The 25580-nt window shown below is 41.1% G+C and overlaps 2 protein-coding genes across 6 annotated transcripts; both read right to left on the minus strand.

The window, feature by feature from the left end:
* Positions 1-464: 464 nt before the first annotated feature.
* Positions 465-10976, minus strand: kif3a (kinesin family member 3A). Of its 5 annotated transcripts, XM_028416026.1 has the most exons (19): positions 10809-10976; positions 10122-10395; positions 9820-9964; positions 9450-9534; positions 9212-9317; positions 8988-9127; positions 8671-8868; positions 8224-8398; positions 8017-8115; positions 7346-7423; positions 5831-5839; positions 5199-5355; positions 4932-5112; positions 4195-4305; positions 3842-3967; positions 3199-3252; positions 3036-3104; positions 2813-2943; positions 465-1568 (listed from the first exon to the last, which is right to left on the minus strand). In XM_028416026.1, the coding sequence occupies exons 1-19, from the start codon at positions 10812-10814 to the stop codon at positions 1520-1522; spliced, it is 2193 nt and encodes a 730-aa protein (XP_028271827.1). In that variant the 5' UTR covers positions 10815-10976; the 3' UTR covers positions 465-1519. The 5 variants fall into 5 exon arrangements, with proteins under 5 accessions (XP_028271827.1, XP_028271830.1, XP_028271829.1 ...); XM_028416029.1 differs by lacking the exon at positions 7346-7423 and having other exon boundaries at positions 5831-5836; XM_028416028.1 differs by lacking the exon at positions 7346-7423.
* An 847-nt stretch (positions 10977-11823) lies between these two features.
* Positions 11824-25375, minus strand: sh3rf2 (SH3 domain containing ring finger 2). Its single transcript, XM_028416544.1, has 11 exons — positions 25207-25375; positions 24464-24890; positions 21827-22114; positions 20204-20299; positions 18818-19198; positions 14008-14129; positions 13691-13861; positions 13230-13504; positions 12847-13151; positions 12450-12754; positions 11824-12330 (listed from the first exon to the last, which is right to left on the minus strand). The coding sequence occupies exons 2-11, from the start codon at positions 24887-24889 to the stop codon at positions 12150-12152; spliced, it is 2550 nt and encodes an 849-aa protein (XP_028272345.1). The 5' UTR covers position 24890; positions 25207-25375; the 3' UTR covers positions 11824-12149.
* Between the last annotated feature and the right edge of the window lie 205 nt (positions 25376-25580).

Consider the following 25580-nt stretch of genomic DNA (forward strand, 5'->3'; position numbering starts at 1 on the left):
GCTGAGAAATCTCTGAAGGGTGCTAAAGAGAAGTACCATTACAATGTATTGGATCATCTCATCCGTCTCTTGAAAAAGTACAACGAAGTGGTAAAGCTGATTTCATTTGTCAATACAATACATTCTCTGTAGTCCTAAACTGAACAAGAAGGCTGTTTTTGAAATGACTTGCTGTCAGATAATGAAGGTGTAAAATGTTTTTGTTTTGTTTTGCTACTTTGCTCAGATAATTTTTTTTGATTGCTTGAAAAATAAATTGCCAAAATGATTTTGTTTCAGACTGGGAAGAATCATTGTCACCCAACGACGAACAAAGAGTGCGAGTTAGGACAACTTCTGGACGATATCAAGACTTGTGCCGAATACCATAAAATGAATGTTACTAAACACAAAAAAATATAGATAAGTTATTATTTATTGTATTATTTATTTTTTGTATTTATACATCAATAAATTATGTGACATTGGGTAAAGTCTTTTATTGTTTAACCTGCTTGAATCCATCAGCAATGCATCCAAATTATCGATACAAATGAAAGAGTTTTACACTGAAGAAGACTTTTTAACATCACATCCATTACTTACTGTGTTTAATACCACAGTCACATGCCATTTTGATAATCCTTACTGATTTACAGCTCTGAACAAAATGAAACATCAGTGACCTAACAATAAAATGCAGAATGTGAGATATAATATGCAAAATAATTTAATAAATAGAACCAAAGGGGTTTGGTGGATGTAAACATTTGACATACACAATGATACAAAGCAAAAGTCAGTTTACTTGCACGACACAGAAACCTCATACTAGTGCATTATACTAAGGCATACTGTTTTGTATTATAACACAAAGTGTCCTGACTTGCTAAGATTAGCAAATGGCACCAACATAAGAGCTAGCTAGCTAGCGTGCCCCTATGCTTCTGACCTAGGGTAAAGAGTAAAAAGCATACCTGTATTCAGCTTTGCTTTCTTGTTCCCACCTTGTATTCAATTAAAAGAAACACTAAGGCTTTGCTCGTAAGAGTAGAATAGTTTCATTAAAATGAAAATTATGTATTGATGTCAAAAGGGGCCACTTAACGAGAATCAGTGCAGGACTACAGTAGCCAAGACGTAACCTGTGTGGTATGGTAGGTTAGTGTTAGGATAGGATATGAATGTTTTGTAGATTGCAGGTCATAATCCCAATTCTCTTTCTAAAATCTGGGTCTGAGTTTTCAGACTGTTGGTTATGTTTTAGTGTATATTTCCACCTTAGCAGTGGTGGTGCTTTCAAAGCCACATCGAAATGTTTGACAACATGAAAGAAGTCTTACACTACAGTACATATACAACAGATCCTCTTATCAAGAGGTGTTAATGCTATCACAGGTGCAACTCCTTCACATTGTAACCTTACCACCTATACAGTGTATGCAGATACTCTTAAATATTCTTAAACCATGAACTGGACTAATGACTTCTTATATTTAACATTACAAGCTGTATTGAAATGATTCTTCCGTGTAGTCGATTACTGCAGAAGGGATTCGATCACAGCGTCTGGTTTCGCAGACCTTTTCCTGTGTGAAGATCAAAGACAACTGTTATCAGCAAATTCACAGAGCTCTCAGCATTCTCACTTCTCAGAACAGCACTATGTCATGATAACAGCAAAGCTAAACCATCATGCTAATCTCCCAATTAATATGCTATTAATAGGCTAATTATACAGTGTGGCTCCAAGGGGGGTTTTTTATACAGTGTAACAGAATCCTCCCTTTTTACTTTTCTGTCTAGTAATTTTTTTGTGTTTCTTGGGAAAATTCACATATATTATTACGTACAAAAACAACCATCAAGTATTAGAAAGGGACTAAAATTGGACTGGATCCAAAACACATAGCAACATGGGTTAAGAAGGCTCTAGATGTTAAACGTCTAACTAAATCCGGCTCTTTAAAATGCAGCAACTTTCTATCATAGTGCAACTAAGCCTGCGATAGGCCTATTGATATTCCCCTGTGATACTGCCAGCTAAAATGACACTGAAATTCCACTGAAATCAGTCATCTTATTGATGAACAGCATGAGATTTCGACATGTGCTGATGATGTTAAAATGCTGCTGTGTCATTTATGTGATCACTTATCAGTTTAACCACAGAATCATGCATATCAAAGAAGAGGGGGTATGATAAAAATCTGTGTTGTTCCGTGCTTACTGGATATGTCGATTATACTGATAAATGTGGCAACATGCCATTACTGCTGGAGCACCCAAACTGGACAAAAAGTTGAGACTGTGATTGGTCACCGCTATGACTGCATAGCATCCTTTAAAGGACTGGGATTATTTTAGCCCCTTATAGCTACCATGCAAATGTTTGAAAGGTGCTTGCAAGCTACTTTAGTTTGCTAAGATGCTTTCTAAGTTATCCACATTTCATTATAACACAAGCTATACAGGCATTTGACTGAATTTGCAGAAATGCATTTGTCAAACACTGCAATTTAAATATTTGATTTAGCATTGATACATTTTTGTCACTTTAAATCTGGGTCTCATAGAGAAGTGAAAATAAATCTTCATGCACATGACATACAAAATTGTTTTTCACTTTGGTGTCAACAATTAACTGTGCTCAACAGAAACTAGAAGTTTCAGTTAGATTCAATATCACATCCGGATTCTTACAATGAGATAAAAATGGGGCAAAGACTGATAAAAGAAACCATAGAAACTACAGGATAATCTCATATATCAAAAATGCACAACAGTATGCAGAGCATTAGACTGACTGTCATGTACGTAAAATATACGTTACCTTCGCCCAGTCTTAGGTCGGCCACTCTTACTACTTTTAGAAGTTCTGGGCCTCTCTAGTTTCATCAGTGACTGCCGCATGCTCTCTTCCGTGTAGGCCAAATACACATGGGACAAATCCACTTCAAATGGCTGCAGATGGAAAGGGCATAAAAAAGGGCAACTTCAGCTTTGGCTTTCCAAAAAAAAGAAACAAACTGAACCTTTGTCTCTGTGCAACTCACATCTTTTTCTTTTTTGTCTGGAGCAGGAGTCTGTTTTCTCATGTTGTTGCCAGTATAAGCCACACATTTCTGAAAGACACAAAAGACAGAAAAAAGTCCTTAACTCTGAGTTACACCTTTCACAAAATTGCACAACAGCATCAGCTATGTGAAGAGAGCTCACCAGCTGCCATTCTCCAATGTCTTCATTCCAGTGCACATAGTTCTCTATCATCTCCTATAGAGAAAGCACAAAAACATTAAAAGTACAAACACTGAAACCCACTAACACCATGTAGCTGCAGAACTGCAGAACCAATGGGGTGGTGAAGATGCTCTGATGTGTGTGACCTGCAGTGAGAAAGTAAAACAGCTACAGCTGCAATCTAGACACCTGTACCACCTGCAGAAATGAATGCTGCTCAGATTTTACAACAGCTGCTGATGTGTGCATCTTGATATTTTATCTACATGTATTTATATTTCTAAAAAATTTTTTGTAGGTAGTATGTTTTTTGTATATAATATCTGCGTCAGACGCATGTAAATGATTTGTTAGTTAGGTATAAATGACCCCTAAGGGTTGCTGCATCACATCAATTACAGAGACAGTGAATGGATTTTTTTTAGAACAATTCAATGCAGGGGTCATGGTTCACAACACTATATAATTTATATATATATATATATATATATATATATATATATATATATATATATATATATATATATATTATATATATATATATATATATATATATATATATATATATATATATATATATATAATAGTCCCAGAGAAGTCCCCACAATAAGCACAAACAAACCTGATATTCTTGGGGAATAAAGTTGTCTATAATGAGCATCTGGAGTCGGAGTTCCCGGCTCAGCTGGCGGATGTTCTCCAGAAGGCCTTCGATCTCCCTGTGATGTTCTTGCTGTAGATCTGCCATCTGATCAAGCAAACGCAGCACACAGTGGTTCAATGTAAATCCTTCATTGATCAATTGAGTTAAAAAAATAAAATCATATCATTTATTTTGTATTATGTGTTGTAGACTATATTCTCGCCAGGGTCTTAGAGCAAATAATCCTACGCCATGTCCCTAATACATAACCCTCTCTCTCTCTTGACACAGGATATTAAATGTATCATCTTTTGTGTTTTTGTTGTGCTTACTTCTGATTTGGCAGCCATCAGCATGGTCCATACTTTTTTGAGCTTCTTGGTCTTTCCTTGAGCCTCTTCTTGCAGGCTAGTGTACTTTTCCTCTATGTCCAGACGTTCTTGCTGTTTAAGGACAGATGACGGTCAATGATTATACAGTGGGAGGCGTAAAGAAACAAGAAACTAGATAGAAGTGAAATGATAAAGGCATTTTCCACATAGAAACAGGCCACCAAAGTCTAATTTGTGCATTTTACTTATTTAATTACTATAACCATATGGAAGAAGGACTCTGTGTTTTCTAATGTGTAACTACACGTAGAAAAAGTACTTCCAACCGCAATGATTCAACCACTTCAGCTGAAATCTGGAAATGTGGCATTTAATGTCATATCCTGCCAGCTAGACAGGGTAGCAGACAGCTAATATGTGCCAATGAAGGTTAAGATATATCATACCTTCGTCATCATATTTTAAAGGTTAACTTCTATGCAAATATTTGGTTCATTTTTGTTAAATTCAGGTGTTAAAGGCATTTTATCATACATGATAAACGTGTATTCCAGGATAAATTGTTGCTAATTTATGGTTACAAAAGTAACTTTATGCATACAGCATGATAATGGAGATATTTCTGTACAGAGTCACTGATTCACATATTTGTGTCAGAAGAATCAAGCGCTCACTGGAGTCATTGGAACACAACTTAATTTGCCTGTATCCCACCTACACTGGTTTTGATTTTTCACCTCTTTCTCTTCCAGCTCCTTCCGCAGCTGCTCCGCTCTCCTACGACGCTCTTCAAGTTCATTGTTGGACTCCTGCAAGAGCTTTTCCTGCTCTTCAGCCTTAGCTAGGAGGTCCACCCCACCTACAATCACCTTCTTTTCTAAAGCTGACAGTTTCTCCAGCAGGACGTGATGCTCTTGCCTAAAATGTCACAAGCAGTTATATATACACACACAACACATTTAGAAGTTACACAGAAATGATATTTTGTTGTCTTCTACACTTACTGGGCTTTAAGGAGATCCTTCTCCCGTTTCTCTAGCTCTGCTCTTGCCTTGTTCCTCTCCTCCTCCTCCATGTCCAGCTTGGCTTCCAAAGCCTTCCTTTCCTCTTCAATTTTTGCTTGCATCTCCACCATCTTGTCTGGGGAAACCTTCTTCCTTCCTGAAAACATGAGATTATCATAATGTTTGACAGGATGTCTAAAATGTTCCCTCTCTTACCAGGTGCGTGTCACTGTGTGTATAGAAAGCACACAACCTGATTTATAGTTATTCTATATTAGTATTTTGTTCGTACAATTTTAGTGCAGATTTTTTCAGCACACCGGTTGGTTTTCTACGGTGAGCTACAAATGCACACAGTTGACTTGCTAATACACAGTATTAAATAATTATTATTGTTAGTGTGAGCAGAATCCTTATTTATGATGGTGGTTATGAAAATGCAGAAGCATGGACGGCAACCAGACATATACAACAGAATGGTTATAGTGATTATAAATTGACAATGAATTGTCCATTAGTCAGAGATAGTGAAGTACTGTAGCTACTGAAGCGCACGATGGCTATCTTTATAATTAATATGAACAGACATCATTGCTACAGGGCATTAGAACCATGTAGATTCTTACACCAACCTCTCTCTTCTTGAATTAAGAGGTGCATAGCAATTCAGACAGCCGTCATTTGCACCAGATGAAAAGAGAGACAAAAAGCAAGACATTACAGAGTGAACTTCAAAGTCTAATTTCACAAAGTGGAACACCATTTACGGAACAAGGAGTGGGAGAAAGACAAAGCAAAAACAAGACGTGGGTGCATTGTGTCTTTGAGGTTTATAAGTCACAAATCACACAATAAAGCCTGTTAGAGGTCCATGCTAAAACTCAGGATATAACATAGTAATGCAAATATAGCACCATGTGTGTAAAGTGTGGTAGAGAGGGTACTATTTTTAAAAAGATCTGTGGACACCCTAACTCAACTTTAGGAGATTTGTCTTTGCACACTGGTATTCTTGCACTGATTTTCATGTGAATACTAACAATATTTGAAACATGAAAATACAGGAGTGTGGGCAGTAGCCGTGGGGTGGGGGATCTGCAGAAACACAAGGTAAGCATATAGCCCCTTTCACACATGTATGGTCATGCTCTGAAAATGTGCTCTGCCAAATTGACTACTCAATATTCAGAGAACTTATAAGCCTTATTCTACTTCTGCATAACTCTTAAAAGTTGCTCACACCTCAGAAATTGTTTAAATAAGCACAAAGATGTATGGATTGTAATCTGAAATTAAACCTGCATTTATTCTCACATAGCCGTCAATACTATAATGTGGGCAATTTCACATATGATGCAACCAAATCAAAGGCTAAGAAACTAGGTGAGACAACCACTTCATACTGAGTAAGGCATCAAGAATTCCCCTAAGGAAACCACCTATTGACACTGCACAAAAAATAAAAAGCCATCCTACATAACAATAAACACTCACAACTTTTAAACTTTGCATTGATGATGGGATATACTATGTTTATGTTCATGGTATCCAATGCCTTAAGTGGCAATGCAGGAATTGTTTGTGGTACTGGTATTCCTATTTTGGGTAGCTCGAGGTGAGCACACTGAGAAAAATGTCAACTGGTATTTATACAGACTTCTACTACATCTGTCTTAAGGGTTTATCACTCATGGGGTCCTGATCACATGTTTGCAACACCAGAGAAGGGTGCTTCCTAAAGCATGACGATAAAGTGGGACAAAGAAAAAGGCAGGTAGACCCACACAACACAAAAGTGCTCTGCCACAGAGATGATGTTTCCCTGAACATCTCCATGTATTTGTCTACAATAAACCTCAAATGATCCAACTGTCAACTTCTTGGTTCCTGCGCAACATGTCAAGGGACAATCTACTATTTCAGATGGATTCTGAGCAATTTCTCCAACAATTTAATACCACGGATAAGACATGGGTCCAGCAGAACGATACAAGGCATGAAAATGCCCAGAGTATTCAGCTATTACTGAATATGACTATAATTTTCCAGTAAAAAGACACAAATGATGTTTTCAATTTTTCCATGTGTGAAAAGGGCTTAAATTTGGGGGCAGTTTGGTTGGTCAGCAGAATGCTACTCAAACTCACTATTCTGATCCTCAGTGGGCAGAGGCACTGAGGAGGTGCGGGAAAATTCTGAACTATTACTGCTGCTGCTGCTACTGTCTGAAAGAGAAACACAGGAAGCACCATAGCCAACAAGACCACGGTGAAAAATTAGAAGTGAGAAAAGATAGTGAAGAACTAACCCATCCTACTTTGCTGTGGGTACACACATGTAGATTGCACATACAGCAGATCACCATACTCACACAATTGTGTTATCACTAATACATAGCACTATAATATTAATGTACTGAAAGAATAATAATATCTAGAAAATACAGGTAGAAATTTAATTTAAAATCTTTAAAATGTGGCCTTTCAGGAACATTAGTGTCCACCTGGCAACATGATGTAATGACCAAATTGGGCTTGGAGTATTAACAATTTCCACTGACAGTTAGAAGAGGAAGGTGAGAATATCTGGGGAACTCCTCTATGAACCTGTTTATAAAAACCTGTTAACTAAGTATAGACTATACATCAGTTTGATATGTGAGGAACTGACTCATTTTGTAATTAACATGCTGATAAGACAGCACACTTTGAATAAAAAAAATCCTACTGATTTATATCTTCCTATTTGCAAAGACACACAGCTGACTCAAAATGGACACCTTAGATGATCTTAACATCCAATAATTAGAAATTCCAACCTCTTCTTTTCCTGCGGCCTTCTCCTGGCTTTCCTACTTCATCATCGCCTTCATCCATCTCCTCTGATCCACTCGCCTCTGAGCCAGAGATCTCTTCCCCTTAAATTGCAAAACAGAACTTTTTACAAATAATATGGCAGACCTAAAAAACAAACAAACATGTAACTAATCCAAGGTGTTTTTTTCTTTAAAAATCCGGCCTCTTACCTTCCTCAAGTTTCTTTTTAAGGTCCTCAATCTCTTTCTGAAACTGCCGCAGCAAGGCATCCTTTGGATCCTCATTGATCCTGGCTTTGTTTTTAATGTTTTTAGCCCTATTAGCATAGCGTAGGGTGCTGATGGTCTCATCATAATTGTAGTCTGCAGGACCTATATTTGCACACTGGGGGGTGGGGGAGTTTAACAAAGCTGTAGTGTCAAACCTAGATATGTCAAAATGCTTGAAAATGATGAATTTAGGTATTTTCTTTCATTATGCATGTTATTTGCTGCTTATGCACTTTTTGCAAATGAAAACATTTAATATTAACCCCTAAAATTTTAAATTCAAGAGGTATACTACTAATACAATCAGCCAGCCATCTTGCAAAACATTTGGTTAGGCAGCGGCATTAGGGTGCAGGCTTTAAACACTGATTTTAAGCTTTACTCTACCATCATGGTCTTGGAATTTCCTCCGAGTGAATCCTGCAGCAGACGGGTAAGTTTTGAGTTCCTGTAGGGGACGTGCGTGCTCTTGCCATCCACCAGAGCAGAGATGACGTTACCCAGTGTAGAGAGAGACAGGTTGATTTTTGTGGCTTCCTTTAAACGCTGACCTGTAGCTCCAGTCTTGCCCTGTCTTTCTGAACCCTGTGGGATGTTAGAGAGGCAGATTCATTTATGAATCACGAATGATAGGTCATACTATGATAGGTCATAGTTACATCACATTTTAAAATAAGAAGTTTATTTTGACTCGTGATACATACCGCCAGATCAACCAGGTGCAGTTTGCCCATGCGCACATGCTGGTTTCCATCCACTCCCTTCTCACTGCACTCAATAGTGATGGTAAAAATAGCATGAGAACGGGAGCTGTGCTCATTCATGTTTGTTGCACCAACAGACCCTAATGACAAGAAGAAGAACAGGGATCAGTGCTTGATCTTGAGGTGTCTGATTATGTGTAAATGTCATCAGTTGTTCTGCTTACGGTTTTTGTGACCCAGGGTCATAATCCTGTCCATATCATCAGCGTTGTTACAAACATAACCAGATAGGTCTTTGATGTACACACCAACATCTGGTCTTTCTTTTACCTGTCATAAAAAAATGAACCTTCATTACATGACATTTAATGCAAGTTTCCAGCTAAAAATGACAGCACTGTGTCAGTCACAACTCCTCCAGAGAGTTGTGCCATTAGTCACCGACTTTAAATATCTCTTTACCTCAAGCCTCTGCATCTGGTCTTTGCCCAACAAGTCACGCACTTCCTCATTGTAAATCTCCAGGTATGAAACGCGAACTAAAAATCTGTGGAAGGTAATTGTAAACAAAACAAGTCAGAACAAAATGTTCACAAGGGCTTCATCTCTGTCTATATCCTGTATAGTCAGAGTAATGTGAAAAGACCTCCATTTATTAAACCTTTATGATCCATGTCACTGATTTTTTTTTAATGCTTTTTTCAAAAGCACCCCCCCCGCCCCCCCAAATAACACTGTTCTTTGAAAAGTGAAGTGAAATTATTGTCATGGCTCTATGTGTTGGTGCTTTGATGGTTGGCCGGGGTCATTTTCAGACTGATGGGTTTCTTACCTGGTATCACCCTCTGCCTTTGCAATATGACCAAATATATGAGCAAAGGAATTTGGGATTATGCCTCTGAGTTCTGGTACAGCTCTCACACCTTCCATGGTGAATGTTTTTCCTGTGCCAGTCTGTCCATATGCAAAAATTGTCCCTTAAATTGGAGAATTGGAGAATAAAAATCACATCACACTGCAAACATGACAAAAATATGAAAATATCTAAAATGTAATTGTAACTAGAGAGTGTATGTTGTGAAGTCATCAAACACAGATAAGTCACATTCTGTGGTTTACTAATAAGGGCCGTACCATTGTATCCCTCTAATACTGAGTCAATAATGGGGCGGGCTGTGAGATTGTAGACATCCAGCTGTTTACTGTCTGGTCCAAAAACTGTGTCAAAAGTGAATGTCTTAGGTGGTTCCTGGGGGGTTTCCAGCTTGTTGACTGTAATGGTCCCACGGATTTCGTCTACCATGACGGCCTGCTTGTGGCCCATCATCTTCTCTTTCTGGTTTAGGGGGCGACATCTCACCACAACTTTCACATTGTCGCTGACCTCCTGTTTGTCAACCCTATTGCTCTGGAAAAAACAACAGACGATACAAGCAGGCTTCAGTCATAGATGGCGGCAGAAGTCAGCAAACTTAGGTGGAGATATTACAATCGGTTCTAAAGGTTAGCTAACGTTGAGGTTAGCATTAGACGCTTTTCCATTATATTTATATCAACGTTTGCTTGGTTGCTAGGTTGTCTTAACCACATTACCACGGTGAATCTCAAGCACATACAAACACAATACAAGCACCACAGCTTATCCATACCGACATATTGAACCCTATCGATAGTTCAAAATCAGGTCATATATCCATGTCTCTTAAAACGAACTGGAAATTGTGAGCTAACGATGCTAACCGGTTAGCGTCATATCAGTAGAGGAAGGGAGGCACCCAATTTGCAAACAAAACAAAATTGCAGACAGGCGAATCGACTTACCGGCATGGTGAGACCACAGAAGAGCAATTATATGTGTAACGACAATTAAAGGTATATACGGCTTTGCTTATTCGACTCTAGGTTATCAGAATAATGAAAATAGCAGCGCTGTGCCCATTTCATCAAAGGCTCACACATCCGATAGCTTGTTGTCAGGGCTGTGAGGGGGCGCATGCGCAGAAGGGGAACTAGCTGGTCTAGGGCTGACTGGTCACAGTAGCTAACTGCTGCTGTTGCGAATAATGGTTTCATTGTGTTCAGTGGAGTGCAATGCAGTGGAATAGAAGTGCAAAATGTACGTTAATGCACAAAAATCTGATGACCAAGCAGACTCTGGCTGCTAAATGAGGAAACAAATATAAAAGGCATCAACCATCAAAACAGTGAGTATGTTTACATCCACATTACTGTCCAGATTTGTCTTCTTCTGGGACCTTTGATGCAACAGCTTCCTAATTTCTAATAGAGTACATTCAGGTATCATATCTGGTTTCTCAAATGGGTCTTAATACAGATTTCTGTAATCAGGCTCATAAATAAACAGAAGGTTACCAGGAACAGGAAACATTGTGGTTATGTCTTGCAGATGTAAACATCCTACTCTGGTTTCAGAAATCTGATTGTCCCAAATATGCTACTCAGCAGAAACACAGATACTTAATATCCCCACAGGGATTAATAAAGTAATTCTTAATCTTAATCTTAAAATACAGTTGCATGGAAACACCTCACCCAGGATTGTGAAGCCTGAAACCTGTATAATTTATTAACAATGCAGCCTGGCTTCTCGCATGCATGTAAACATATTCTGAGCACAAATCAGAAACAATCAAAATCATTTCTTGCATAAGGCAGTAAAACAAGATATGCTAGGTTAATATTAGCTGGCAGGCATTGAACTGATCCCCAAGAAGTTTGTACAGTCGGTAAACTTCAGCAACAGCTGTAACCACAGCCATGTTCAATGGCGCTGCTCTGAGTTACACTTTTAACCACAAGTGACACAACAAACTACTAATATTCCAGGTGTATATTTTATTACCACATTAAGCAGTTGCTATTGACAAAGGCACTCACCAATGTGTGTAACATGGGTATGAAAACAAGGAACAGTCATTAAGTGGGTTTTTTTTTGTGCAAACTCTTATACATGTGTCACAAACATGCACACATACAGACAAAGACGCAAAATATACCTCCAGAGCCACACACTCATATACACTCAGGCCAGAAATAAACACCTTTCATAGACCTTTTGGCAGTAAAACCTTTGGACCTTATCAACTCAAGTCCTTTGGCAGTTTGAAGACATGGGAAATAGAAATATACACTACTACACAGTCAGCTGAGCCTCTCGAGGGCTTGAAGAACACTGCTGTGGAATAAGCCAGTCTGTCCGCTGCTCTCCTGAGTAACAAGTACCCGCCCGTCAGGCCGGGGTCTGTGGACAAGGACAGACTCGCCTTGAAGCAGACTGAGCTCCGAGTCTGTCTGGGCTAAATGTGTTGTGGTCACTCTGTGTCTGAAAAAGATGTTACATGCAGTGAAATCATTAACATTTTAAAAGCCTAACACTAATCTGTCAGATAATTAATCGCTGTGCTTCATTTTCAAGGGCAAACACACACAAATTGCACATACCTGCTGGGGCTGAACTGAGCTGACACAGCTGACAGCGACGGCTGTGAGGGTGTTTGTTTCTGTGGGATAGAATTCAGATCTGAGATGGCCGTGTCGAGGCCCTTCCTGAGAACAGGACCTTTTCCTTCTTTGAGAATGATCCCTGGTCCATCTCTTCCCAGGGTGAGAGATGGTGCCCACACTTCTAAAGGAGGAGGGCCAGGACGACTGTTGGATGGAACCTGATTTCCAGATGACCAAGAGGAGGTCCGGCGTCTTGGAAGAGAGAAGTCTTCATCTGTGAGGAACCGCACCGACTTTGCAGGCTGTGGAGGTAAAATATTTATCATGCAGAAAAGTGGTCACATAAATCCTGCGCACTTACCGACAAATGCAACTTTCATGAGTGTTACTTTACCTTGTCTGTACTATTCTTGTGTGTGTCAGGCCTCACTAGAATTGATTGAGGCCCGTTGGTGGGCTGTCTGTCATGCTGAAATGTTGCTTCATGTGAAGCTGTGAAGTCCCTGTCCTTCATGAAGGCAGCAGTAGAGGGCGCTGCTGGCTCAGTCATCCAGCCTAGTGACCTGGCAGTGTTGGACAGGATACTGCTGTTTTTCTTTCGTTGCAGGGCAGGAGAATAGCCAGATGCCTGAACTTGTGCAAAGTGCTGTGAGTTGGAGGGACCGTTGAAACTTGACATATGGGAGTATCGGTTTGAGCCTGAAAAAATGCAACATTAAAAGGGTATTCTTGAAGCGACTTTGATGATACATCTAATTTTAAATCAAGAGGGCTGACCTCTATGCGGGTTAAAAATACGCCTCACAGTCTCCCACCCTTCTGAACCCCCGTGGAAGGACTGCTTTCCAGAGCCAGTGGATGATACTGCATGCTGTGCTCCATTTGGCACAGAAGGGACCTGTCCTGTTGAGTGTATCGCTCCATCAGCGCTCACCCTGTCAAGAGCAAAGACTACAGCCGGATTTTTGGCAGCAGTGGGTTTCTTTCCAGCTACTGTGTTGTACTGTGCGGATGCATTAGTTGCTTTGGTCTCCATAATTCTGGCAGAGGTTCTGCAAGTGGGGAAATACAGTTACAACATTAGTTTACTGTAAAGAAAGTCTAAACTGTGCAGCTTTGTATTACAGATTAATTAATCTGTAAAAACGAATGGATTATGGCATGTCTTCCTGCCCACACCGTCTGTGCCTAAATGCTATTGCTCCTACTTTCTGCAGTCAGAGGTCACAGCCTCTCACCTGAGCACAGGCGTAATGTAGTTGCTTGGCAGAATGCCCACTTTGCCTGTTCTGAGTGATAACCCACGCAGCCAGCCTTCCTTGAACTTCCCGTACACTCCCACCATCTCTCCTTTCCTCAGCTCCAGCTCCTCTGGTCGTCGAGGCTTGTAGGAATACAGGACGGCACACCTGTGGAGTCACATCTGTCTTACTACCACAGTTTTCACAACAAATATGAAGCTTCAGCTGCCTTTTGTTTCATATTCACTTCACCTCTTGCACATGTGATCATGTATTATCATACCATTAATGTAATGATTACCAGAGTGACTCACACGCTGATGGAGAGCTGCTGTGTGGAGGAGTTTTTGCCGTCTGCAGAGGCAGAGGGTATCTGGGGGTTCACCAGAGCCATGGAGACAGTGGGTGGGGTCTCACTCGTCATCTTCTTCTCACTCTGAAACAGGATTCGTAATTATTTTATAGAACGGGGAGGCATGGCATGTTGATTAAGCCCAATATAAAAAAGCGATTTGGGTTCACGTTTTTCGTGTACTACTAAAAAAACAGGCAGTCTTGGTTATGTGAGAGTGCAGTAAGGTTCTGTGCAGTGATTATTAAAGAAATGGCCTGTCAGTATTTTGTGTAAGTTTTATTGTCGCAGGCAGCTTAAGTCATAAACTGTACGCTGGCTCTAACATTAAAAGCCACTTAAATCATTCATTCACTGTTGGAGATTTCTAGAGATTCATAATTCCTGTACATGTGCTTTGTATTTGTTCTCAGTAAAAGCCTTTTCTGGGAATCATGCAGTGTAATTCCTCAGGTGCCTTAATATATAGTAATCTACTTATGTACAATGTATAAACGTTTAACCTTATCCTAAGGGATGACTCTTGTGACCATGCCTAAGCTTCTGTGACCTTTCATTAACTGTGTATGGCTCTGTGGACCTTCTTGTGACTGTCAGATAAGAAGCGAGCTGCTCAGAGAAGACCTTGAGCATTGTGTTGGTTTTTCGGGTTTATTCCCATACACCATAATGTTTCTTTTTTGTTTTGTTACTGTTTAATCTTCATTTACGCTGCAGCAGTGCTAGTCTGATACCATGCTTCGGGCTGCAGTTCTTCGTTTCCCCTTACTTGTGTTTTCTGATATTACTAGATACCTGAAGCTCATTCCCTCATTAGCCCATTAACTACAACAGTATTTAAGGTCTTTGTGTCATTCCCTGCCTGACTCCCAGTTCATCAATGTGGCAGAACCTTCAGCAGGAGTTCCTGACGCCAGCCTCTTCACCTTTCAGCAACCTCTCTGGAGAGTTGACAGGCTTGAAGTCAGCAGACAGTCAAACCTGACACAGTCAGTGAGTGATAGGACAGGATGCATAAGTGTGTCTTGCAACTGTTAGGGAGATTAATCTCTAATTACCTAATTACAGGACTTTCTGTGCTGGTCAAACAAGCCCTGTACACATGCATCTTGTCTCACTGTTGTCATTATAAAGGGGTGGAAACAACTTTTGCAGTGTCCATTATCTTTGCTGTGATGTTCATAGATGTTTGCTGCTATTTAGAGCACCACCACTCAGCTCCTGCTTCTGTGCGCCTTTAGGCCTGGGGTTCCTTCTATAGAGTATGGATTTACGCTACCACTCATAAGCACAAAGACAGTCCCAATTAAGATCTATCCAGTGATGTAACCACAGGCTTACTCATCAAAGGCAGAGCTGAGAAGAGGAAGTAAATATAGATGATACACATGCAGCATCCATCATGTCTCTATCATATAAGAGATGGACTGGATGAGCTTTACTGTCCTGTCTTTTGTCCACTTCTTTTACATAACCAGCCGTCATGTAACACACTGTCCATGACTCCATATCCCCAGCACTGAGAAAAAGGCATGAAGGTCCAATTAATCATTCTTTTAACAGCAAAGCACTAAGATCTTGGTTTCATAACACAGAAAGCAACCTGTCTTCATGTGCTAAATTATTTACTTCATTTCATCACTCTGTGTCCTTATCTCTATTCTTGGTTTGTGTTTCTACAGATACAAAGAGCCTGCATCAGTTTTGCTGCAGTCACGCAATGGCCAGGTGCACTGACCCAATACTGGCAGTGACTATATTTAAATGGGGAGAGTAATGCAGCTATTAGTCAGGCAACAAATAAAGTCTGAACAGATACAAAAGGCTCACATGCTTCTGCAGTCCTCTGCAGTCAATCTTTGTTGGTATAAATGAACCAATAATGAACCAATTCATTTGGTGTCCGGCTGACAAGTAATTACACAAATTGTTGTGGTATAGTTATTAAAACTGTTCAGAATCTTTCCAAAGTTATTATTTCACAATAGTACTGCAGCAACCTTTATCTGTCAATCAAAACAAACAGCAGAAGGGCAGTTATGTTCAGTCTAAATGTGACTAGTACCTTTAGAAAGTTACATTTTCATGCCAGAAAAAGAGGCCATGCAGAGAGCATACGTATGTTGTTGGAACTATTAGCAACACTATCCGTCATTGAGTGTGCAACCTGACAAATCTGCATCAGTATTCACTGTATCAGTTTCTCGGTCTAGTCTGGTTGAAGTGATGTGGCACCATGATGAAAATGAACACATGAAGCCAGACTCCAGCCTCTATTACCATCAGGCCTGCAGAGAACCAGGGGTCACACATGGACAGACTGTCCAGTTTGATCTACACTCACTGTGGCAAGCTGCCGACATCAGCATCAACCTTATAAGGCCAGCCGCAGTTTTCTGCAGGTGTTCTCCATTGATTGAAAGACCTCATGGTGTGATGAAAAACACTTGACTGTCCACTGGTGTAAATGCCCATTAGCTCAGATCTGGTCTCGTTTTTATTTCAGTCGAAGTTGAAGAATAAAATCTTAAACATATTTCATATACACAACAGATTATGAATTGAAGCTATAAGTATAAACAGTCAATATCATTTAAAGTAAAGTGGAACGCAGGGTTCTTGCAGCTAAACACTGAACTAGATTATAGATCTGTTCAATGAGGCCACTGAGATGTTTACGCAGATTTTCCTTCTAACTTTTAAAGTCAGCAGCAGACTTCTGTGACACGCTGCTCTTCAAAGGTTCTATAAAAAACTCAGGCTAGTTGTTTCTTTTATGGAGTTTGTTCACCAGCTTCAGTCACTTCTGATAACAACAATGGCGTCAGATATTCTGGAGTGAAGTATGATAAGGGATTGAAGTTGTTTTTGCTCTTGGCTCATTTCTATCCTAATTTTTGCCGTTACATAACCATGCCGATACTCAACATTAATGAGAATTATTTCATCCACAGTGGGAGGGAAGCTGCAGCTCTCTGTCAACCAGCTGAGCCAGAGGTGAGAGCCGATGGGATACAGCACTAAGAATAGCACACATGCTGGCATGGGCTCTGGGATGCTCAGCCTCAGCTTTAGGGAGCCGGCCCTATGCTCCTTCAGAAAGGGGAGTGCATTGCTTGTCTGTCCATTATTCACCCTCTGACGTGAAAGTGAGTGTTACCTGCTTAGTGAAGAGGAAGGAGTTTGAAGGCAGGGGAGAGAGGGGTCTGTTACGTAACCAACTTCACTAGTGACTCATCATCAGCATGAGAGGAATAAGCAGACACACTAAGGGACTCTCCAAGCCTCCCACTCTCCACATCTATCTCTCATTTTCCTCCTCCTTCTCTTCTCTCCTCTTTTGTGCGTTGCCTTTTTGCAGCTTCTGTTTCCTTTGTATCTTAACACCATGCACATCATATTTTGCTTTCACAGTTTGTTCTTCCTGTCTTACCTAACACCAATTTCTCCTTTCTTATCTTGTTTTCAAGTCCGCTCCACCTTACTTCCCTCTTATGTTTTTCTTCCAACCTGCATGAGGTTTAGCATTTTTATGCTCTGACATAATTACAGGGTAGTGCTGTGAGATATGAACTGAATCAAAGGAAATCATAATCTCATGGAGGCCATGCACTTGGCAGCCGATTTTATTATTAAACCCTCCACAGGTCTTTTTATGTTTCATGGCACTGCCCTAGATGGATATGACTTGAGAACATAATACATTTATATAATACTTATATAATATTGTTAATCAGAAGTATACCCATCAAAACTTTGGTTCATTCAAGCTAGAAACTTTTTACACGTCCCCATACTGCTCTTCACAATATCTACAAAAATCTTTTTTTTTGTGATTTGTAGTTTCACAATGCAATGCCAGAGCAAGTTCTTTGATCTGTTATTCATCCATCCACCCATTTTCTAAACCCACTTACTTCAAGATCACAGAGCGGGCAGGAGCCTATCCCAACAGCTTATTCCCAACCCAATTAGCAGGAGGCAGGGTACACCCTGACAGACAGTTTGCCTGTCTGTAACAGGGCTAACATAGACAGGCAAACAACCTCATGCCTATTCAGCAGATACATATCTTGTTGGTCACATAAAAAGGGTGTAGTTTAGGATAGCAATTACCCTAGTTTGACACACAAAAAGTTCCTAAAAAACCTGTCAAATTTCCAAAGAAGCCCCAAGATAATCTCAGGAAAACTGCAAACAGACTGTTGTAGAGACTTCTGGTGTTTATGTAATAATTTACCTAGATGATGTTATGTTATTCTGTGAAATTATGCTTTCTAGAAGTTAATATAAGTACTAAATTGGGCGTCTTTTCTCTCTAGTGACCAGTTTGCCTTTTGAGAATAAGACGCAGGCTGGGCTGGAGAGTGAAAAAGGACACACACACCCTGTTGGACTGTAATTCATCTCTGAAGAGAGAAGCCCTGGCTTGCGTCCCAGGACCCATGATTAAAGACCTTTCATAGTGACGGTCCACTCGCCTCCTTTTGTATCTAGCCCTTTTCCACATCTGTGTTGTCTTAATGAGAGCCACTTAATCACGAAGCAGCCAACACAAGGGCGATCCCTCTTTCTCATTCATTCCTTCAACTTAGTGTCATCATTCCCTCCCTGCACCACTGAGGCCAACTTTGTCCGTAAGTCACACAAATAAACACCTCCATTCTCTCACAGAAAACCATTGCGTCTTTTTGCCAACCTTGTGTTTTGTCAGAAGAAATCACTGCAAACAATAAGAACAGCATGCATTCATAAAGAGACGCATGACTCACCTGTAACAGGTGTCTGTGTGAGTCAGAGTAGCGTTTAATTTGGTGAGAGTTCACTCTTGAAGGGTGCGAGTGGCCCCGGGTGGCAGAGAGATGCTGTGGGTGACGGTTGAAGCTGTTGAAGGTGCTGATATTTGTCGTCTCTCCTGCTGGGGTCGGATGGAAGCTGCTGCTGGCTGTGGGCTGTTTCCGCTGGCTGGAGAGGGGCAAAGCATTGATGATGGGTGTCTTTGCCGGGACTTGAGGGACTCCGTAATGGACGGTCTTGTAGGATGCGTCAGTGGCCTTGTCTTTGCCCCCACTCCCACTCTGATGGTGAAAATCTGCTGAGTCACCTCCCCTCCGACTCCTTCCCTTTAGCAGTTTGGCAGCCACAGAGTTTGGCTGAAAGAAGAGAAATACATAATGAGAAACCACATTGAAAATCACAGAAAACGGACAGAAAAATCCTCTCCAATGCGCTCCTACCTGCTACTAGCGCCTGTCAACCTCTGCTCCTGCTGATCTGCAAAACGGCTGTCTAAATACGGTACACCCACTTATCACTACTCGACTCACCCCTACAACTTGTTGGATGGGCAGGCAGACAGGATGATAAGCCAATGAGCCAAGAAGGGTTGACTGGCGCTAAGAGAGAGGCTTCCCAGAGAGGCAGGCAGACAGACAGGCATGGCAGGGTTAATGCTTTCACTCCCCACAGTGATGTGCTGTTATGCCACCCAAGCAGAGAAAGCATTACTGTGTCTTCACGCCTGGCTGCACGACACAAGGAGAGGCAGGCTCAGAAAGGAGAGGAGGGAAGAAGAAAGAATAGACTACAGTGCTGGAAAAAGAAAAAGAGCATCACTGAGGCAGCGCTTTAGGAGTAGACACTGGAGAGCAGGAGACAAAAGGGAGCGCTCATAGGAGGAGGGGGTCTTTATGAAAAAACTATCAGCAAAGCAGATGGCAAGTTAGGTAAGTAACAAGCACTGAACAAGGCACCACTTTGACCCCACTGTGTGAACAAATTTCCTCCAGTGAGGATGAAGTTAATTCCTAGAGGCAGAGTACAGAGGAAAACAAATGACAGTCAGCTAGCTAAGCAAGCCCTGCAAACCTGAGTAAGCCACATAGTCACACACTAATGAGCAGCTGCAGACGCAGCAGGGCCTCATAGATTAGCTTTCTGCCTCAGCACTTTGCAGCACAGGAGTGACATTTACTGATGAATCAAAGATTTGAATGAGAATAAAACTGTCCTGGCAGTGACCTGGAAAATAATGATCCAGCAACGCTTCAACTGATTCAAACAGTTGCATGATCAGACCAAAGTGCCAAATGGCAGGTGTCGAACTTGATCACAACAAAAAGGCCCTGACCCGAAGAAGAAAGGAAGGAGGAACTCACCTCTACAAACTGCAGAGGACAAAGTCCAACTTTCTCCCCAAGCTTGGCTTCAATCCAGTGTTCATCGACACATCTGATGACAGTCAGGATGTCTCCCTGCAAACCAGGAACAAGTAAAAGAAAGCAAGCAGAAAACAGCAGCTTATAAGTGAGCGCGCTCGCCCTGGAGACTGAGCACTCAGCTCTGAAACTCTCCGAGCTCTGTGTTTCCAATGTGACATCAGCTCGCTTAGTGTCTGCAGGGCCCAGATCTTTCAGCGGCCGGCCTCTAAAAACCATTTGACCACCTGCATTAAAGAAAAAGAAGGCGAGCTCAAGTGTGCTTTAATGGAAAGACACACAAGTGCCCAAGCCCTTACATAACTGCCTCAGAACGGCTTCAGGGCACATAACAACCACTGCAGCAGAGGTCTGAGCTTCCAGCCCAACAAGTCTCTGATTTCAGTCCAGGAAAAACAAAATGCAATGTCCATCAGTGTGACTAGGAACCTTCTGTAATCAAAGACGAACAATGCTGAATGTATTAAGCATCCATCCATGAGGGACATTTGTCTACATGAGAGCTGGGCAGCTTATATGCTGATCTGACTGTTACATCTGCCATTTCAAAAACTGGTAAAAAGAGCTGAACTAACTTTCAGAACACATTTTTTATATTTTCAGTAAATTAATGTTATTAACCAGTTCATGAAAAGAAAATCAGTTTAAAAGGCAAGGCGAGCAAAATTCCTGACAATTCTGAAACTGCAGCAAGAATTATACTTGATAAACACTATGCAGAAGGTGCAACTTATCAATGAGTTAATTCATGCTCTTTAGACAACTTCACAATAGCAACACAGCTATTCACACAGCTTTCCCCTCAAATAACAACTTTTGGAATTTGGAAACTTTTTTTTAGTCTAAATAATAATTATATATTATATTATAATAAAGCACATTCTAACGATGTCTTTCTATACTGGTGCACCATGTAGCAGACTTCAGATAACATGATGATGGAATAAAGTGCTTTTGGAGAATATTATAATAACACCGTGACATTTTGGACAAAAACATTCCATTACTAGATCATTTTAAGTGTCTGTTGTATTTAGCCATTAACTTGTTTTCACTCAACAGTGACCTTTGACCGCCAAAGTAAAACAATTTTATCCTTAAGTCTAATTGGATATTTCTGCTGGATTTTAGGAAATCCCCTCAAACCTTTTCTGAGGTGCTGATCATTTACAGTTATTGTGAACTTTGACAACCAAATTCTAATCAGCACATCCTTCCACATAAACTTTCAGACCAAGTCTGAAGAAATTCTGCGGAGGCTTTCTTAAGACATTATCTTCACAGAGAACAGAGCAGACATTACTCAGATGATTACTCAAAAAGCCAGCAGTGCTGTTACTGGGTAAAACTGATCAATATTGGATAGCAAATATTTTGATCCTAATCAATCATTTATACTCACATGCACACTCACAAACTTTCCTTTAAAGTTAATGTTACTGTGTTTTTTATCAGTGGCCGTCCACTTGTGCTATTAAAAAAGCCTGGATAGTACACACACATCTGCACACAGAAGAAATGAGCACTTCATGCTGTGTTGGGTCAGGAGTGTGAGTTTCAGACCTTGAAGAAGCTGAGACAACATTTGCGCTCTTTCAGATTCATCTCCTCTGGATTAAAATCGCACAGCGCCCTGCAGAGCGCCGGCGGGTGCTGGAGGGGCTGCAGCTGAGGCATCTGGCTGGTTGCCTGCAGTGCAGTGACAGGTGCGCTGCTACTGTCGCCAGCGTCTTCGTGGTGCCAGTTGTCATCCACTTTGTGCTTTGGGGTGACACTGTTACCAAGCGCCATGACCGGCTCTCTTGACTTCACCTCACCTTGTTGGTTATACATTGAGGCCCTGAGAGGAGCCTGAGGAGCAGAAGAAAGTCAAATATCAGCACATCAGCATGAAGAATTTAGGCTTTTGTGACCCTGCACAAAGTAAGACATGTTTCCAAAACAAGGCTCTATACTGTGAGTCAAAGACTGTATATTAATGACACAGTCTGAATGTGGTTAGCATAAGACAAGACAAAGCCCTGTTCCCTGTAAATGTTATGAATAAATGTCATTATTTCATGCAGTGTAGACGGGAAAGCTTCAGCATGTTTCTGTGCTAAACGGATACTGATGCTCACTGTTCTTATCTGCTCTTATCTGCAGATACAGAATTTAACGTAGCATCTTTTTTTTCTTTCAAAGATGATATCAAGAGTCAAACTGTCAAAACTGTTTTTAAAAACAGCAGAAGGATGTGGGCTGATAGGAAGCCACCTATTTCACACAGCATGGATTTTAGTTTCACTGCAAGTATTCAACATGTTGAATTTACTGTTCACATCCACTTCATCTACATTTAATCAGCCATGTATTAGCATAAGCACCAAAAATGATCACCAACTCCCACTTGTAAACTTCCCTGAGCTTTCTGAACTCTGACTGAACTTGAGCCACAGATTTTGAGCCAACTCCTTAACTCTCAGTGCAGCTTTTCAAACATGGCAGATCACTGGGTTTCTTATCACTTTTGGAGAATAAACCATCAGCATCTATGGAAAAGAGTGCAGTGAATTAATGACTGTGAAGTACCTTTATGATCCTTAGATGTCTGTTAGCTTTAAATTAGGAGAGATGCGCCTCACAGGCTAATACATTTTTGACATTGGCTCCTCTTTACTTTGTCAGTCTCCTTAAATTTGTATTCATTATAGAGTAAATCAGTTTATGGCCATATTTCATTAACCTTAAAAAAGTGAAAAGTGTCCAAGTATTATTCATTTGGTCAGAAGAATGTCATTTCTAAAATATGCCTATGCACACAAATTTTACATAGCACTGAATGAATACAAATGTACTGTAAACATACTACATGCATTTTCCAGTACATTTTTAATGCTTGTCTTTTGAGCTGCGCATAAAGGAGCTCCCCTGGCTGGGCTCATGTGTCTGAGGGCAGCACTCAGGAGGATTGGGGTTTGTTCTCTGTCACATGGGAAGCAGCCCTGCTGCTCTGGAGGTAACGTGTACCTGCAGAATAACAACACCATTTTGTACAGGTTTGAGGGGGATCTCATTGCTTCAGGCCCGGAGGAATGCAGATTCACATTTTGCCAGAGGAAACATTTTGATAGTTAGATCACACTCAAGCTCTTGTGAGTCTCATAATCTGAAACAGCTGGGTGGTTTTTACAGCTGAAACATTCTGATTACCTTTGTAATATAAAACAGTATTTTTTATCATTGTTCAGAGATTCCTTCATACTGATAGTTCTCATGTGCAGGAGTATTAGGACAACGTTAAGTATGACACTATTTATATACATACAGTATGAAGGCGTGGTAAGGGAGAAAAGGAGACAATTGTAGAAAACATAGAAACACACTAGTTAGTTCAGAGGGCATGGAGCATACAGATCCTCTAGAAGCTGGCATCTCAGACTTCTTGATACAGGAGAAGAGGCAGGTGTTGGATGAGTGTTAAAATTCACATTCCTGATGGCAGCCATATAGACTGTAGCACTGGTGACAGAGTGCTTCTTTTGTCAGCTTCCCATAATGAATCTCCAGAGATCAGCATAGTAAGCCTCTGTAAAAACATGACCTTTCTCCAGATAGTCCAGATGCTGGGTCTGTTTTTTTATATTTGTTCTTAGTTATATTGTTGTTTTACTCTCCCAACATCTGCCCAAATAACTGCTTGATCGTCTCCTGACATGATGTGCTCAATCGTCAGGCCCAAGGAGATATTTGGAGATGTTTCCATGGGATTTCCAGCTCTGTGACCATATATATCATTGTGTTATTTGTTGAAGTATAAAGTCCTTTAATAAATTATGCCAATGACTTTCTGTGTGACAATGACTGATTTTCTATGAGTGGGGGCTCTCATTGGCTCCCCACTACTGTTGTCATCATGCCCTCATGGACCTCTATGGGTGATAAACCCTCGAGAACAAGGTAGCCAAGTGTTCTCAGACAGTGCTGACTTTGCAATTTTTCTATTACCCGGCACATAAAAAAGTTTCTTCAAACTTTCTGCATAATCACTCATAGTGTAAACTGCACATGTATGTAATGACAAGCTGTGTAACTCAGCTCCTTTAACAGGCCACAGACTTATAAATCCACAACATGACAAAAACATCCAGATACTACTAACCAAAGGTCACAATTTCTCTTACAGACACAGCAGGATGTAGGCTGGGGTTGTTCACTGACCTCACTGTACCCTCGCTTCTCTCTGGGTTGACTCTCCTGCTGCTCCAGCTGATCTTCCCTGGCTGTCAAGCTGCTCCTGGCCAAGGGCACTGCGTAGCGCGCTGTCTGCGTCTTCCTCCCGGACCCTGCTGAGCCCTGGAGCCCCTCCAGAAGCCGCACTAACAGGAGGTTTTCAGGAAGCTCCTCCATCGTCCTGACCTGGATGGGAGCACGACACTCTGGGCAGTGCAGCTGGGAATGGGCCGTCTCATGCCTCTGCAGGCAGGGCATACAGAACGTGTGCTGGCAGGGCAGGACCTTGGCTGACACATCCAGCTGGTCCAAACACAGAGGACATTCCAGCAAGGCCATTAGAGCCAGCTCCTCCATTTTAAAAGGGCCACTGCTCTTTGAGGCGAGAGCTGCTTGTACATCTGAATCCACCATTCTGTGAGAAGGGGAGGAATGAAGAGCTGGATGACTGCAGTTACAGGGTTACACCTGAACAAAGTTCTCCTCATTTTACACTCAACATGGCTCAGTGTTCAGTCATATCACTACAAAGTGTGTATGGGCAGAAAAAACTGACACAAACTCTTGTGGCCACAACCAGCTCTACTGTTTTGTGTGGTGCTTCTTGCTACAGGTGTAACGTCGGCTCACCTGGTTGCACAGGTGAGACAGCAACAGGAAGTAAACACAAAAGCCGACATACTGCCACAGCCTGTCCGAGTATGAAAGAGAACAAAACATTTGCTACTTACTTGCGTGTCTGCCCCCTGTCACTGTGTCATATCCCAAAACTTCCAATTAGGAAATGCGTAACGTTTTCGCCGTTGTCGCCATTACGCAGTGCGCACGCTGACAAGACGAGGGAGGGCAGTCGCGTGAGCTTTGCGGTTGCGTATTAAGAAAACGTAAGACGACGTAAAAGGCACGGTGAAAACAAAAGGGAGGAAAAAGGGACGACGAGCCGCAACCAGACTCATCCATCAGGAACTGTATCGGATTTCAGATTCACATCGGACTCAGAGTTTAACCCTTAATCACCTGCAGATTTCACGTCATTAATGTTAATGACAGTGTGGGCTTGATTTAAAATGACACACACAAGTGAAAGTCATCATAAACTCATTTT

Source organism: Parambassis ranga, chromosome 10, assembly GCF_900634625.1.
Source record: "Parambassis ranga chromosome 10, fParRan2.1, whole genome shotgun sequence".
Taxonomy (NCBI): domain Eukaryota; kingdom Metazoa; phylum Chordata; class Actinopteri; family Ambassidae; genus Parambassis; species Parambassis ranga.